The sequence below is a fragment of the Pinus tabuliformis genome, chromosome 7, assembly GCF_031772625.1.
Source record: "Pinus tabuliformis cultivar Carrire ecotype Pingquan chromosome 7, CPIR1, whole genome shotgun sequence".
NCBI classification, from domain to species: Eukaryota; Viridiplantae; Streptophyta; class Pinopsida; order Pinales; family Pinaceae; genus Pinus; species Pinus tabuliformis.
In genome coordinates, this window is record NC_142293.1 from 1,795,122,760 (window position 1) to 1,795,140,057 (window position 17,298).

The 17,298-nt window shown below is 34.8% G+C and overlaps 1 protein-coding gene across 2 annotated transcripts in view; it reads left to right on the forward strand.

Annotated features, from left to right (window-relative positions):
• The window catches only part of LOC149255516 (protein TRI1-like), a 112,277-nt gene extending 95,352 nt beyond the window's left edge, over positions 1-16,925 (forward strand). Inside the window, exons 2-3 of one of the 2 annotated variants that reach the window (XM_089457243.1) lie at positions 9,134-9,274; positions 16,629-16,925. In XM_089457243.1, the coding sequence (XP_089313369.1) occupies positions 9,134-9,256 (123 nt within the window). In that variant the 3' untranslated portion in view covers positions 9,257-9,274; positions 16,629-16,925. Of the gene's footprint in view, positions 1-9,133; positions 9,275-9,412; positions 10,069-16,628 lie in introns of those variants that run through there. The other variant, XM_089457242.1, reaches the window with a different exon arrangement.
• Positions 16,926-17,298: the final 373 nt, after the last annotated feature.

A 17,298-nucleotide genomic window follows, 5' to 3' on the forward strand; every position in this document is an offset into this window, starting at 1 on the left:
GTTGAAAGTAAAATTTAGCCACTTCTTGGAGCTGAGATCCTTGACTATTTTTGGAGCATTGTTGAAGATATTGTTGGAGCTTGGAATCATTGAGAGGATTGGAGTCCTCAATTTGTCCAAGTTGGAGCTTGTATTTGTTCAAGGTTGGAGCCTTGAAAAGGTCAAAGATGTTGTTGTACAAGTTGGAGCTTGATTTATTGTAAAAAGAGGATTGTAGTCCTCATTATCCTGTTAATAAAATTATTTTTGTTCAAATTCTTGTGTTTTGGTTTAACTTGTGATAAAAATCTTAAATGGCATAATATAACAATTGAAAGAAACTCTAATTCACCCCCCCTCTCAGTGTTTCCAACATATTGTTCTTAAAACTGGCCATGGTCTTATTCCTATCTCTTCTTTGGTTTCTTTGTATCTAATTGTGGTGATTAATTCTCTTTGAATTGTTTCGTATCTTTGGATAACAACATTTCTTGCCCATATCTAAAGTGATGTGGTTCACATTATTTATCTAGTGACAATGTTTTATTCTCTCTTACCCACATTTCTCTTGCTGCTCCACTTTATTGTTAGAAGTTCATATTTTTTTCTTTCCTTTCTCTGAATGGAATTGGATGGAACATGGTGGGGGAAGAAGGGAGGGACTACATAGGAAGTAGTTAGGATGCTTATAGAAAGAAAAGAGAGCAAGTATACAAATTGCGGCTTCATTTTTTATTTTATTTTCAACTTTGTGGAGGACATGACCTTTGGGTCTTAATGATACATATTAATTATTAACACATAGTGACCAATGTTATCAGAATGGTCATTGAACCGGTAGACCCCCCAAAATGGGAATCAGTCAGAATTGGGCCATAACTGCTAAAATAATCAGACCAAAAAATCAGTCAACCAAAAATATAAAATATTCAAATTTTAAAGAAAAAAGTATATATATATATATATATATATATATATATATATATATATATATAATGCATGTGCATCCATATAAATCCAAACCATTTATACACAAAGAAGCAAAAGTTCTCCTTTATATGGCATGTAAGGATGCACATAACCAAAATAGGAAAATGTGCAATCCATCTCTGAATCGAAAATACATCAACAAATAGGCCCTAAATGGTCTCTAGCATCCAAATGAAATCATGCTACAACAAATACCTACATATCATCAAAGTCTTTGGCTATGCTGGGATCTTCGTCATCAATATCACCCTCTAAGCATTAAAATAAGATAGAAAAAGCTTAGCATGTCAAGGCAAGATTTTGTTTGAGTGATGGTTAAATTTTTAGTAGGATCATGGTAGAGGAGTTCAGCAATCAATGCCACTAATATTAAGGTACATACAGGCATTGTTGCTCTTGATTAAATGCTAGTTCCATACCGTTGTATATGACAAAATCCAATTGCAACATTGCAACCCCCCAATCTTGAAGTCTTAAAAAATTGTTAAGCATGTTAGATTTTGAGTGGGATCTAAAATTCTACTTTCTCCATATGAAATCCAATGAGTTCGGAATTACTCTCAAACAGCCTAAGTCAATTATTGCTAATGTTAAAAATTTAAGTAAAAGGAGACCTTTTAATTTAAGAATTTAACATTTCCATTAATTGCATCGCATTAGTAGCGAAATATGGTCAAATCTAGGTTTCCCCAGTCATAAATCATTTTTAAAAATAAAATTTGCGTTCAAAGGGTCCTTTGTAGCATTGTAAAAAATGACTGGTTTGTTATGGCTAGAAATGGGCTAGTTCACTGGTCCAAAACAGTTTTTCCCTCCAACCAGTCGGATTGGATGGTTTTGATCGGTCCGATTTGGTTTTGATAACATTGGTAGTGAGATAATGGAAATATATTGTGGGTATATAATACCAACAATGCTAATTTTTCTTAGGGCTATATTGTTCTTTGCTGATAATTGCATTAAATCTTTTACACATTAAATTCACCCCACAACATCATAACATCATCACATCATTAACAATTATGTGGAAAGAACAATATCATCAACAATGCAACGAAAAAAATAAAAGGAACTTCAAAAGAACATCATGCGCAAATATAGACACTAGGATTTGGTCGGAGACCAGGGAAACACCCTGCAAGGGGAAAATCCCGAAATTCAATTCTTCGTCTTCTATTAAATTTCATCAATTGTTCAGTTGAGATACAAAGGACAATATCATGAGACATAATCCATCGCATCAGGCTACCTAGGGCCTAAATATATCTTGTTTACAACTTTCTTTGTGAACAAGATTCAAATAATGATATTGATAATAGAAAAATTATTGTCATCATGAAGTAGGGTTACTACAACATCACTATATCATCATCTATTTAGGGTCACTAATATTATATCGCTTGAGCAATGAAGCCAGAGCACTTGGTCATAGGAAATCTCTGTTAAAAATAGTACAAACATGTGTACACTATTATAAGCAATCATGTATTAGATTATCATAGGGATATAGAGATACCATGCTGCACCACTGTAATGCAATATCAATGAATATATTGTATGTCACTGTACATGGGTATATCAAATATCACTTTAATGAATGTGATGTGAGTCTAGCAGGAATGCAAGCCATTGGAACATAATTGAACCATAAAAAAATTGACAAGAATATAATGTGAACCCCAGGAGTATAACAACATACTTCAGACAAATGCGAATGACATTTGTGATAAATAGCATACCGCAAAAAGATAGATAATGTACTATAATGTGAGTAGTCATGGGTAGATGAGCGAGAGTGAATTCTTGCAAGAGTATAGTCCTAAAGAGTAAGTGCAAAAGTATAGTGCTATAGCAAGAGTCCTATAGTGATGAACAAATCCTTGAGCAAGAGAGTAGACTTGTATCCATATGCAAGGTCATGTCAAAATGAGATCATTGTAATGCAAGATCAGTGAAAACAAGAAGGAGACCACTGCTATTACAAAGATGCCATAAGTGCGAGTTCGTGATCATGCTGGAGCGAGGTTGTAGTCATATTATAGCGAGGTTATAAGAATATTCCAAGAGCGAGACTAGAGATCTGACGTTAATAGAGAACAAAGTGCCATAGAGATTTCAATTAATATAATGCCATAACAATACTCAAAACCCATCACCTCAGAGTCACATGAGAGATATAATCTGCAGGTATAGTTCACACCATAGAGAGCTTGAAATCCGCACCATAGAGAGAGAGATCTGCACCATAGGGAGCTATAACAATCCCCGGAAGGTACATCGAGCCTTAGAAACATATTTGATATCTCAGAGCCATCCAAATATCTCAGAGTAAAATTGCCATCCGAAATTGCAGAGAGGGATCCGAGTTTCTTATCCTCATAGTGGCTAACACAATAGGGTATTTATAGTTGTTTGAAGGTTTGAAAGGACATGTCTATTTGCCAAGTCGATTTGATCAAATGAGCCGACATAAATTTGAAAATTTGAATTTTTATTAAACAATTTTCCCTCCAAGATTTAAGGCCGACTTGGTATAAAATTATAATTAAGTCCTTTCAATAATTATATTCATTTTCTTTACTTGCTCAATTAGGAGGGAGGACTAGGGGATTTCTCCCTTCTTGCCAAAAATTAACAAACAAGAGCTCCACTAGTTTTTTCTTCTTGTATACTAGTTTTTGAGATATCTTTGTTAGTGCACTATAGTTTTGCAAGTCAAATTGTTAAAGTGGAGGTTGAGATTCTTTGGTTAAGACAATTTCTTGGGAGATTGTTGATGAGAATCCCTAGAGTATCGTTATCCCAACGTTTCTCATGTCATTGTTGATATGTAAAAGAGATTCTTACTATGAACGTAATGTAGGTTTTAACCCTGTATAATTAATCGCTGCAAACATAGTTTTCAATAAAATAGAAAAGATGCAATTGCCAACACACACACACACATTAACACTTTTTTTTTTTTATTTATTTATCTTGGAACCCAAAATTGGGAAATCCAGCAAGATTTTTCAGTATATGCTTTTGTATAGTATTAGGAGACAATATCCATCTCGCAACATCCATGGACAAGAAATTCATTTACCTTGTATTAGAATACAACTGTAGTTTCTTAACCAAAACTACAAAAGGATGGCAAAACCACCATGTGCCACAAAATTGCTTTTAGCAAAAAGCTTATGCTGAAAACCTCCAAAAATAGATGCAAAAAACTGTTCAATTTTTATCTATTTATTTATTTTTCATTTGTTTGGGGGCACTGTTGCGTTGGCGCCCCCCCATGTGACCCCCCGCTGTGCTTGGTGCAACATACAACATGTGGCACTATTTGTGCAAAGAATACCAACTCGGAAGCCCTGTAGCAGAGATTTAATTCCCACAACAAAAAAAATCATGGGGGTGGAAGATGCATTAATATGCTGTTATGAATAAAATATATATAAAATAATGTAAATCATAATAATCATAAATAATAATTAATTAATTAATAATTAGTATTGAAGAGGCATGCCTCTATGGACATGACCATTCGTGAAAGGGTACTTACCTAGCTATATATATGAGACCCTCAGTTGTAATCAAATCATCTCACTTATATTCAAATATTCTTATATACAATTACTTGTCTTACAATTGATGTCTTTGTCTTCGAAGTGTTATGAAGATTATTGCAGAGTTGAACTTTGTTCATAACATTGGTATTAGAGCTATTTGATCTTTTGGCCGCTCAATCGCTGCAGAGAACCAATTTGATCTGGTCTTTGACCATAAATTTTCGTCCACTTTGTTGCCAGCTACCATCGCCTGAGCTATCTTATTTCCATTTTGTTTGTAAGCATAGTTCAATATTTTTCTATTAAAAAAATGAAGTGTTTTTCTGCTGCATCTCTGTATTTATGATTAAATCTGTAAGTTGTTGTGTTCTTGTTTAACTTCAGATTAATCTGAGTCAACTGAGCAGCATGGGCCATTTCAAAAGGTCCTCCAAAATGGCTGACAAAGACACTTGAAAGTGTTCGTCCTTATAAGGTTGGAAAGACAGGAACAAGAAATTCAACCAGACATAATGGAGGTGATGTAGACTCTTTTGATTCCTTGGTTGATATGGATGTTTCTTATGATTGTGAACTGAATTTGTCTGTAGATTTTGAACCAACTTCCTTCAAAGATGCCGCTTCTCATGATGGATGGAAAGAAGCGATGTAGAAAGAATATGATGCCTCGATAAAGAATGACACTTGGAAGTTGGTTGATCCTCCATTGGGAACCAAACAAATAGGCTGCAAGTGGGTCTTCAAGAACAAGTATAAAGCAGATGGCAAACTTGACAAGCACAAAGCCAGGCTTGTGGCAAAAGGTTTTGCACAAAAGAAAGGGATCGACTATGAGGAGACTTTTGCCACCAAGCAAAATGGGCTACCATCCGAACACTCTTTGCCTTGGCAACACAGAATGGTTTGAAAGTACATCAAATGGATGTAAAAACTGCTTTCTTGAATGGAGATTTGAAAGAGAACGTTTTTATGTCCCAACCTGAAGGATTTGTTGTGAAGGGTCATGAACATAAAGGATGCAAGCCTGTAAAATCCTTGTATGGCTTCAAGCAAGCACCGTGAGCCTGGTACGAGAAGTTAATTGAGCATTTTCTTTAACTCATCTTCAAAGATTTTGATCTTGATGATCCAACTTTGTTGGTCAAGAAAGTTGGCAAAATTGCTATATATCTTGTGGTGTATGTAGATGATCTTCTGATGACATGGAACAATGAGAGCTACATTGCATCCATAAAGAAGGAATTGAGGAAAGGTTTTGAAATGACAGATTTGGGCTATGTTCACTACTATCTTGGTATTGAAGTAACTCAACATCTGAAGTTTATATTCCTCTCTCAGAAGAAGTACATTGGAGATCTGTTGAACAGATTTGGCATGGCTGAGTGCAATCCTTTGACTACTCCAATGGAACAGAACTTAAAGCTCACATCCACTGAAGGAAAAGAATTTGAGGATGCAACAAAGTATAAACAACTCATAGGAAGTCTCAACTACCTGACTACTACCAGGCCAAATATTTCATTTTCTATTGGAATCCTCTCCATGTTTATGCAAAATCCTTGTGAGGGTCATTGGTCTACTGCAAAAAAAGTTCTAAAGTACTTGAATGGAACTCAAGACTCTGGACTTAAGTATACATAGGTGAGCGACTTCAGCTTTGATTGGATACACTGATTCAAACTTTGATGGAGATAAAGAAACTGGAGTATCTACTTCAGGTTATGTTATGAGTCTTGGATCTAGAGCTATCTCCTGGAGGTCGCGCAAACAATTAGTTCCAACAGATTCCACAATTGAAGCAGAATATGTGGCAATAGCTGAAGCAACAAAGAAAATTATGTGGCTCAGGAAAATTCTAGAAGATTTGCAAGAGAAACAAGTGCATTCAACTCCTCTCTTGATTGACAACACTTCTGCAATAAAGTTGGCCAAGAACCCAAAGTTCCATGATCGAATGAAGCACATCAATACAAAATACCATCTGATTCGACATCATGTTGAGGCCAAGACAATCCACCTACGCCATTGTTCCACAAATGAGCAAATCACAAACATCTTCACCAAAGCGCTTGGAAGAGAAAAGTTTGAAAGATTCAGAATGATGCTTGGACTCACCAACATCCCTTCAGATTAAGGGGGAGAATGTTGACACCTAATCTTTGGGATTAGGTAAATCCATGTAAATAGGAAAATAAAGAGAATTGGAAGACGAAGAGACATTGGGAGATGAAACCCAATAGTCTCCCTCTCCATGTATATATTCATGTTACATGTTAATGCAAAACACAATTCAGATTCGTGGAGTTACCTCTTGGCCTGACACAACATGACCACTCATCAAACACATTTGATGTGGGAGCTTAATCTGAGGGTCAGGGCATAGAACAGCCAACTAGATCGGTTGCAAGTTGCAACCCCTTGGGAAGCAATGTTCACTGTTAACATCAGATTTACTTTTGTAAATCTGAGCATTTGTTTCGGGCATTTGTTCATGAATATAATTTAAGGTGAGCCAAATTTCAGAGTTCACCATTCCACATTGGTGGTTTATGAGTACATAAGTTATTAGGTACATGGTTTCAAAGTTTTGTTCTAGCCTTACCTTGTTCCAGAGTTTACTAGTTTTGAGTACTTAGGAGTGTTCAGATAACAGTTTCAGGGGAATAGCACATCCTCTGCTATTATTAGCAGGGTTTTCAGTTTAAGCTTCCAACATTCTATTTATAAGAAATTTTCCCATGTATTAGTTTCAGGCATATGGTCTTATGAGCTGCTTGGCCGGTTCATGGCATGACTGGTTAGTTCGGATTGGTTTTCACTGGTTTGGTCCACCGGTCTGGGTTGTTCACCGGGTTGATCCTTAGCCCTATCCAACTGGCTGGTTTACCTGGTTCCGCTTCAGACTGCAGTTTTTAAAGCCATGCTAATATGTATTGGATCATGAAGTTTCTGGAAGCTTGAACTCCAAAATCGCTGAGTTGTAAATCATACAGGTGTGCAAAGATGTATAGGCAACAAAGGATGCTGAGGCCTTGCAAAGGAATGGTCTGAAATTATCAGCACTTAAACATGAAATCAGTCCAGAGCTTCTTGAATTTTTTGTGTGTTTGTAAATTCACAAGACTTGTGTAGGTATATTAAAAAATCAAGACTTTAACTTCTGGTATTTAGTTATTGTAAGACCTATATAAGTATATTAAAAGATTAAGACTTCAACTTCCGGTATTTAGTTATTGTATATTCACAAGACCTATATTTTAGTTAAATTCATAAGTCCTATAACTTCCAGTATTTGGTTATTGTAAATTTTATTTGTAAATTCACAAGACCTATATAATTATATGAAAAGAATAAGACTTTAACTTCCAGTATTTAGTTATTGTAAGAACCTAGATCCATTTTAACTCTGGATCTGTCAATTGCTGAGAAGGATCCAATCTCTCAAGGTGCAAACACCTTTTTTGAGTGCAAAACATGAGGAAAGATTTGCACCTCGACAGATTTGATTCCTCTCAGCGCTTGAGAGATCTGGAGTTAAAATACACACACACATGTGCACACATAAGAATACTATTTGGCAAAACCATGAGTTGTCAAAACCTGGAGCCCAAAAACTGCCGGCGGTAAATTGACTCTATGATCTCAATTTTACCTTAAGTACTGTAATAACAGTATTTATAAGCATTAGTTATAATTTTTTAATTTAATTTAATTTCAATTTTTATGTAATTTGACCAAGTCAAATACTTACATAACATAACAGGACATTACATCTCTTCCATACTGGGCTGGAGAGCACTTCTCAGTGCAATAAAAAGCGGCATCATAATCAAACAATAGCATCTGATGGAGTGCTTTACTCTTATCTTTTTCATGCCTAGAGAGAACTACCTTCAGATTTGCCAATTTTGTAGTATGTAATGTGAGAAGTAGGATCAAAATGTTCTTTATCAGTGTGTGTCAACGAATCTGTGTTTTCCATGGAAGAAATCACTACAGTAGCATGGAATGGTTAGGTTTTTCACAGGCTTGATACAAATGTTTGGTGGTTAGAGTAGTATGAAGTTGGGATTTTCTTCAAAGTTTATTGGTTTTGGTTTGGCTCTAAAAAATTGCTTATGACAGTGTTGGGAAAATATACTGTAATTTAATTTGATATTTCCTTTTCTTTTATTATTGCAAATGTAGAATCCCGACATATCTCAGAAGAATAATTGGGTTAGGTAAGCAAGCTACTGAGACTTTATAATGTTTGCTATTCGAAGGAGAGGGTATTTACCTTTGTAGAATATTATTTTCTAGGTTATGTTTAGAGTAAGATTGTTCCATAGACGGATTTGATGTCTACTTACGTGGTCTGTACATAGAATCGAGCTACATGATGGATGCAATCGATTTGCACATACTTCTGTATCATCATTGTAAAGGAATGTTTTTCCTTTATTTTCTTCCCCTTTCTATGCTACGTTGACATATGGCACCATTAATTGTGTTATTTTGTTGGGAAACATGTTTACTCGCTTAACTTTGTCCTTTCACTGAGATCATGCACAGCTTTCTGTTGTTTACAATCATTAATCCAGGTAAATTGTTTTCTTAATGACTCACAGAATCCTGCAAACAAGCGAGAGATACTGTGTGACGAGAAACTGAAAGGCATCTTTGGTCAAAAGGAGAATGTTAATATGTTTGAGGTTTCAAAGTTAATCTCTCCACACTTTCACAAAAAATAAGCGATGGTGGTTACTCAGGTAAATTTGGAATTCAGTCCAGTTCAAGCAAATCGCCTAGACTTCATTAGGATGCTGATAAATCGAAAATCATCCCTGTTTAATGTAAAGCTCAGTTTATTGACACTTGATGTGTTTCGTTGTGTTTTTCATTTTCAGTGATAAGAACATGTCAATTCATCATTTTGGAATGCTTGTGGTCTAGCGAAAATCACGAAGTATCCAGTTCACAGAAGTATGCATAGTGGATTCACAACAATGTTGACTGGATATGTTTTGGAGGTCATGTTATTGAGTGTTGTAGATCAAGCTTTGGACCTGTTGTCGCACGGATTGTCACGACAACGCTCAGAACGGGGGCTGACACCCTGATCCCCGATCTCTCTGTTTAAGTTTGTCTCCCGGGGCTAAGGGGGGTAGACCCTATAGGAAAATAGATGACCAATTGGGGACCAGTTGGGTTGGGAGACACGAAGGGGGAACAAGCACTTAATTGATTTAGAAGATAATGGACCAGTTCCTGATTAAACGATCATTTATCAAATGCTGCAAAGATATGAACTTATTAACAATCGTTTTACCCTCAAACAACAAAGATTAACTTTTATCAAATGCGAGAAAATGCTTAATGGCTTAATGATACTTCAGCGATTTAAAATTTCGAAAGATAACGACCGATACACAACCACGTAATTTTAAACGCTAACAAGGTATCGCATTCATGTAGCTAATCTTCAAAATATGATCATTCAAGCATGCTAAATCACATAAAAATGAAAAAAACATTAATTCCACATCAAAATTTTAGCTTCAGCGTAAAAGAAAAAACATAAGAAATTCTTGAGCCAAGACTAAAATTGGCAAAAAATTTCTCGAAATATTTTTATATTTTTTTTCAGATAAAACAAAATTTAAAACTTAAATGAAACCTTTTTTATTATTTATTATTTATTATTATTATTATTATTATTTTTAAATCAAAATTTAAACAAAAACTAAACTTAAATAAACCTAAAATAAATAAAAAAAATAAATTAAAAAATGAAACCAAAACATTATAACTTAAACCTTTTTATGAATTTTTAATTTATTTTAAAAACAAAAATAAAACTAAACTAAACTAAAAAGGTAAATGGAAAGACTAATGCCTAATCTCTAAATTTATAACAAAAATATAAAGTCTAATTCTAATACAACTTAAATCTAAAACGTGGAATTTTTTTTTTTTTATGATTTTATTATTGAATTTTGATTTATTCTAAAATAGAACTAAACTAATCTAAATTAAAGAAATAACCCAAAGACCAACCCGTTAAAACTTTTTTTTTTAAAATGATTTAAAAAATAAAAAATAAAAAATGTATATATACAAAAACCAAATCGAAATTTTTAAAAACCAAATGACCACCCTAAAATCAAATCTAAATTTTTATTTTGTTTCTTTTATGAAGTCCTAAGTTAAATTCATAAAGTAAGAAAAATATATATACACAACCTAACTAAAGTAAAAACCAAAATGGAAATGGATATACGCATATATGTAAACTGAAAAGAAAATCCAAGATTTTTTTGTTTAATTTAAATTTTAAACTTAAAAAAAAGTAAAATCAGAGCTAAATCCTAACATATATATATATATATATATATTAAAGTACTGAAATAAAAATAAAACTTTAATCTCATCTAAATCTAATGCTAACTTAATCTTATTCTACACCTAAAACAATGAGAATAGACTTTTTTATTTTATTTTCAAACTTCTTATATGTTCACGCTAACCTCAACTCATTCGACTTACCCAAAATCGATTTTTTTTTTGTTTATTTTGTTTTTTGCTGTTGTAGATGTGCAGGTTTGCGTGAGAGCTGGAAGGGAATAAACGACAGACTTTGGATGCTGCGGAAGAGGTGCTGGTTTTGCTGCAAGTTAGAGGCAGAGACGTCGATGATAGGAGAGCTTGGATGCTGCAGGAGTAGCTGCGTAAGGGAGGAAATGGATGTAGCAGCGTTGGTTTGCAACAAATAGAGCCGCCGGTTGAGGATTAGACACAGGAGGGACTGGGAGATGGGATCCGACTCCTTTTTTTGTGTTGTTGCAGGTTGATCGATGAAGAGCAGATGGGGTTTGATGGAGCTGCGTAGATAGATGCTGATCTGGCTGTGTGTAACGCTGCTCGTGGACAAGCTGCAGGCTTCACGTGAGGGATGAGAGGACGCAGGGCTCCAGGGTTTGAGTGAGCTGGATGGAATAGCGCAGGGAGAAAGGGAAAAACCAGCGTGCAGGCAGAGGTTACAATTTTCGGACAACGTGGATTTGCTGAGGGAGGACCGATGGTTCAGTGGTAGCGTGGAGCATTTGGGAGCAGATCTGAAAATCGATTTTTAAAAAAAATGATACGCTATCCTCAGAACCTGATCATGCCATTCCACACAAAACAGATCTTTGACCTTTTTTTTTTTGCTTGTCGTTTGCTGCGCAGGTTCGAAAAATGATTGGTGACAACAGCTGAAGGGAGACTTGCATGTGCAGGGTAGCAGCGAAAACTGCGATCCCTTAAAAAAATTTTGAAATTTTTCTGTAGCAGTAAAACCCCAGGCAGCAGTGAAAAATGAAAACGCAGTTTGCAAACCTGCAGTCCAGAAACCTGATAAAAAATTTAAATCTTTCCTGCTCCAAACTGCCTGATGAAACCCTGAAAATTTCTCAAAGCCTGTACCTGCAACCTGCAATGACAAAGAACCGAAAACCCAAAAATAATATGTGCAAGAAACGAAGCTGAAAACCCTAAACCTAGCTAAAAATTTACAGTATTTACAGATCTAAGGCTCTTTAGCAGCCAGATTTGTCAATAATCCATAGTTATATTTTCAGAATTTCAAACTTAATGTGAGGTGCTTTAGAAAACCCTGAATGCATTAAAAAAAATTTCAAATGATAAGCCTGGGATCAAGAACTGGCTGGGCTTTTTCAGAAAACACAATCCGGGAGTTCGCTGGTTCAGTCGAGAACTTCCCCTAATGCCCGGTAATATGAAAAAAAAGGATTTCTTGCACAGCTTAAAATCAACCATTAACATAGAGGGAGAAAACAATAGCGAAACCCAGATCAAATGGAGATAACTGCCACTATGTTTCAGAATCTAAATTATCATTCAAACCCCAAAGATCAGACAAGATACCTGTGCCTAGATCAATCTTCATTAAGCTATCCTCAATGGCTGAAAATAAAATTATGCAGAAAAATAAAACAATCTTACAGCGTTTTCAGAAGAGTAACACCAGCAAGATTTTTAACCCCAAAGTCTTTCTTTATTGCACAAAAAATGACTACAAGAGAGCTTTCTTTAGCACTAGACTCTCAGATCCAATCTGATCTCAAATGACCCCTAGCACCCTATTTAAAGGAAAAATTCCCAACAACTAGTTCGAGTGATCCATGTCAAAACGATCTCGACCGTTGATGAGGATCAAAAGATCTTTTAATCTCATCCGTCGGATTTTTAATGCATTAAAAAATTGAAATTCTGCATTTATTTACTCAAAATATTATTATTTTATTATTTTTTAAGTTTTTATTCTATTTTATTATTTTATTTTATTTTTTAAATTTTATTTTATTTTTTAATTTTTTATAATTTTTTAAATGTTTACTTTTTAGTTAAATTTTTTAAATTTATTGGATCCTCGAACTTAGCCTTTGGAAAAATCACCTAGGACCTAGGACTTAGGACTTATGAGGGGATTAAAACATTTTCTAACCCTTAAGACGCTTTACATCATGACTTTTACAACTTTACATCTCAAGGGGGAAAACCCATTTGACATAGACCCTCATAAACCACTCAGTTCTGCGACACAACTATAATCTAGCAGATCAACACACTAGGATTATCCTAAGATTCTAATGACAAAATTCATTTCGACTTTGGGGTTAGGCTGAAGGAAAACGCTGCCGATCATGGATCGGTGAGACAAAAAATCTTCCGGAACGTAGATTATCACTAGAAAATTAGGTCTACCTAGGCAATTTACATACATGACTCATATCTGCTAAGATTATTTACAATTCACACATGCAGACTGGGTTTACAACATAATGCGATCAAGTCGACGATGATTGTCGAATGGCACGAACATGTCGATCAAGCGCTATCCATTTTTTGCGAAGAAAAGGGGGTGTACTGCTATGGGTAGTTGACACGTAATGGTCAACAGAACCTAATATTACGAAAGGCAACGTTGCAGTGAATCTGTGTTACGTGTGCAAGCTAATTTCTCACCACATTTGGTTCTTATCGTAATAGAATTTCAGGATCACCTCTACTTATAAAATTTGCAAATAAATCATAGGCATTTAGTTTTGGAGTTCCGACAAGATCCTCTTTCATTGCGTACTGTTTTCTCGTGGGTTCTCAAGTTTTGATGTTCCTGATTATGTTCTTTGTAAATTGTTTGTGGTTAAGAAATGACAGTTTGTCTACAAGTATTTTGAATTTCATTAGCAATGTAATATTTTCCATAAACCAGTCTTATTTTTCATGTATAATGCATCTAGATGAATTTCATTTCATCTTAGAAGATGTTTTCCTTTGTGATTAGGTATGTCATGCAACTGTTTGTTATGTCGGTTTAGTTTGGGTGGTTAAACAAAGTTGTTAATAGTCATCCTCCCCACCCACATTTTAATCCTGCATGCGACTTGTTTTTCCTCATGGGTCGATACAGCTTGCAAGGTACCACTAGTCTCTCTTGCATAAGTGCTTGAGGGTTGGATGAGATGTTTTCAAACTGAGTGTTGCAAAAATCACGATTTAATCGCCCGAGTTTTTCTTTGAAACAATTAAATTGGCCGATTAAATTGGCGATTTTTTCAAAATGAAAAAATCACGATTAATTCATGATTTTTTTCAAAAAAATTGCTATCCAACCCCAAAAAATCGTTTTTTTATTTTATTTGTTCTTTGTTAATTTTGCCAATTTTTACGATTTTATCTTTTTTGGGACCCTCCCCGAGGTAATGCTAATCGCGATTATTGTAACATTGAATCAAACATTTAAGCTGAAGAGCTTAGCTCAACCCCTTGTCGCTAATGATTTTATCTTTTTTGGGACCCTCCCCGAGGTAATGCTAATCGCGATTATTGTAACATTGAATCAAACATTTAAGCTGAAGAGCTTAGCTCAACCCCTTGTCGCTAATGTTGTTGTTGGGCATTTGGCTAGTTCCATGCTAGTAGGTATCTGGTTCGAATCCCGTTGGATGAGGGGCATTAGTCCCGTTGGATGAGGGGCATTAGTCTATGTTGACAAGTTTAATAGGGATGTAATTCATTAATGCAAGGAAACAACCCTTCAGTTTCTCCATGAGGTTCTCCTTCGGAAAAAGGTCATGCAACTATCGAAAGTGTGTACTCATGTGGAGCTCTTTTTGCTCATTTGTTTCTTGTGTTGGTCTAGTTTTATATTTGATAAAATTGATAATTTTGAATTGATATAATTCTTATCGCTGTCTAGTTCTATCTTTTCATAGTGGTTCTCAGATCCATGCATAGACTGGCCACTATCCAGAGCTTTTCCTAGCGAGTACACTGCAGGGCAACCCATCGCACATCTGCCAATCAAGGAAATTGAATTACAATTCTACAGCTCTTCCTCGCAACTTTTCTGCTAAAATTTTTCAGATTGTCTCTGAAAAACAAAGACAGCTTTTTTAATTGTTGGGCATGTCATCAATGCCGAGTTTGACTTGTCTGGACAGTGAAGACATTAGGAAACGTGAGTTGAGCTAAAATCGAGAATAGAGTCGAGAGTTAGGTTCGAGGCGCTGAATTTTGTTTTTAGCAACTTTAGAAGCTAGATTCCAGATGTAGGGTGTTTGATGTTTGATTTCATTTTACCTGTCCGTGTGGTAAGTTTGAAAATGGTGTTATTTTCCATGATGCCAAGTTCTAATCATTCTGCAAAAATTTCACGAGAGGAGTTATTTAATTTCCACCTGAACTTTGCTATAGAATAACTGCCTTCTTATGCGTCTACAAAAGAAAATGCAAATACTGGTGCCATATCAATCAAGTGATTTGTCAATATGTAGCCTAGACATTCCTAGATCTATGGCTTTCCTAGTTTGGGTCTTATGGATAATCTGAAACCCTAGTCCTTGTTCTTTTGGACTCTGATATTGATGTTCAGTGTTCGTGTTGTTGTAATGATGCTTGAGTTCCAATGTTTAGTTATTACTTTAATCATTAATGTTTATTGTTGTTTTGAGGCAAGTGGACGTCGATATTTAAATCAAATTGAATAAGTGCAACATAATTTTAGCTTAAAAATTAAATTGATTTAAATACAGCATATCATTGCATAACAAGTCGAATTAAATACAGAATATTTCTAGAGATAGATTGCAGCCTAGTCACTATTGTTTTGCGCAGGACAATATGGTTGTGCTGCCTCATTCGTGGATATGTGTCTCGCATGCATTCCTGGTATAGGTATTAGATGACATCATAAAATGTGTCAAATGGGACCAAAAGCAGGGGCGTTGTTGCACACCTGTTAAAGTAAACATATTTTCTTTTTCGGTCTCTGGCTCTGCAATTAACTGTGGATTAGTAGTGGTTATGCCCGTTGAGTTCTGATGTCATTAGTTTGCTATGGCCGTTAACTACTCACGTCATTAATTGGGGTATCACTTCTGGATGGCTGAGAAGAAAAAGAAGAAGGAGGGAAAAAAAAACCAATTCATTCCGTAAACAGAAAATGTGTTAATTTTTTTTGAAGGCAATCTCACTGCAACCGACATCTTAATTTCAAGTACGTTCTAGTGAGCTCACAATAAAAAGATATTGCCACCCAGTAAATATTCAATAAATCAGCTTAGGACGTGGACTTCTGTGACTACTCTAGGTTATGATGAGAAGCATGTTAGTACATTTCAATTAAGATCTTTTAATTTCTTTCATAAAATTAAATTCTAAATTTGATAGATTAATTAATCATCATTGTAATAAAGGTTAGTTACGGTGTTGATTGTTGTGATTAACATATATGGTAAGGTTTTTTATGGTTTTGATTGTTGTGATTATATATATATATATATATATTTTTTTTTTTTTTTCTTAATTTAAATTTCTACTTAATTTTGCGTTTTCAAAAATAAATATTTAAGCCACGATGCATATAACAAATCTAAAAACATATATAAATAATAAGTAAATAAAACAATATGAATGAAGTGAGGCATTGAAATTAAAGGATATGGCTTATCAATCAACTTAATTTTGCATTTTCAAAAATAAATATTTAGGGCACGATGTATTTGTAACGAACCTAAAAACATATACAAATAATAAGTAAACTTTTTATTCTCTGCACAGGCACTTTAAATGCTACAGGCTGTACAATGAATTCATTTTGACTCCAGGGAGTGGACTATCATTGCAGCAACAAATGATGTTCCATCCTGTATATTTCTTGCAATACCTGCCTTTGTATATGCTGCTTTCAGTCAAATCGACTCAGTATAGTATCTTGCTCTATATGTAGTCTATGTTGCTCAAAGTGCGTCTCTGGCTCTCGGCTGTAACAAGTTGCTTTTGATATCTTGAGAGCTGTTCTTACTAGCTCTGTAGCATGTATAAATGCATCTGGAAAATGATCTATGTAATTTTCTACTCATATAATATATGCATCTGGCTTTTCTCTTACTGAAAAAAAAAGTAAATAAAACAACATGAATGAAGTGAGACTTTGAAATTAAGGGATATGGCCTATCAATCAAGGTTGCTAGTGACTCGTTGATGTTGCAAGTACAACTGCTATCAATCAAGGTGGTTAGTGACTCATTGATGTTGTAAGTACAATTGCATATAATTTAAAAATTGAAATTAAGCGATATGGCCTATCAATCAAGGTGGCTAGTGACTCGTTGATGTTGCAAGTACAACTGCATATAACAATGTATTTAAAAATTCGGATTTTAAGTTAGTCTTTTTGGTATTGGATATTTAGTGAATAATCTTTGCATGTTTTGATCTATAACCTTTT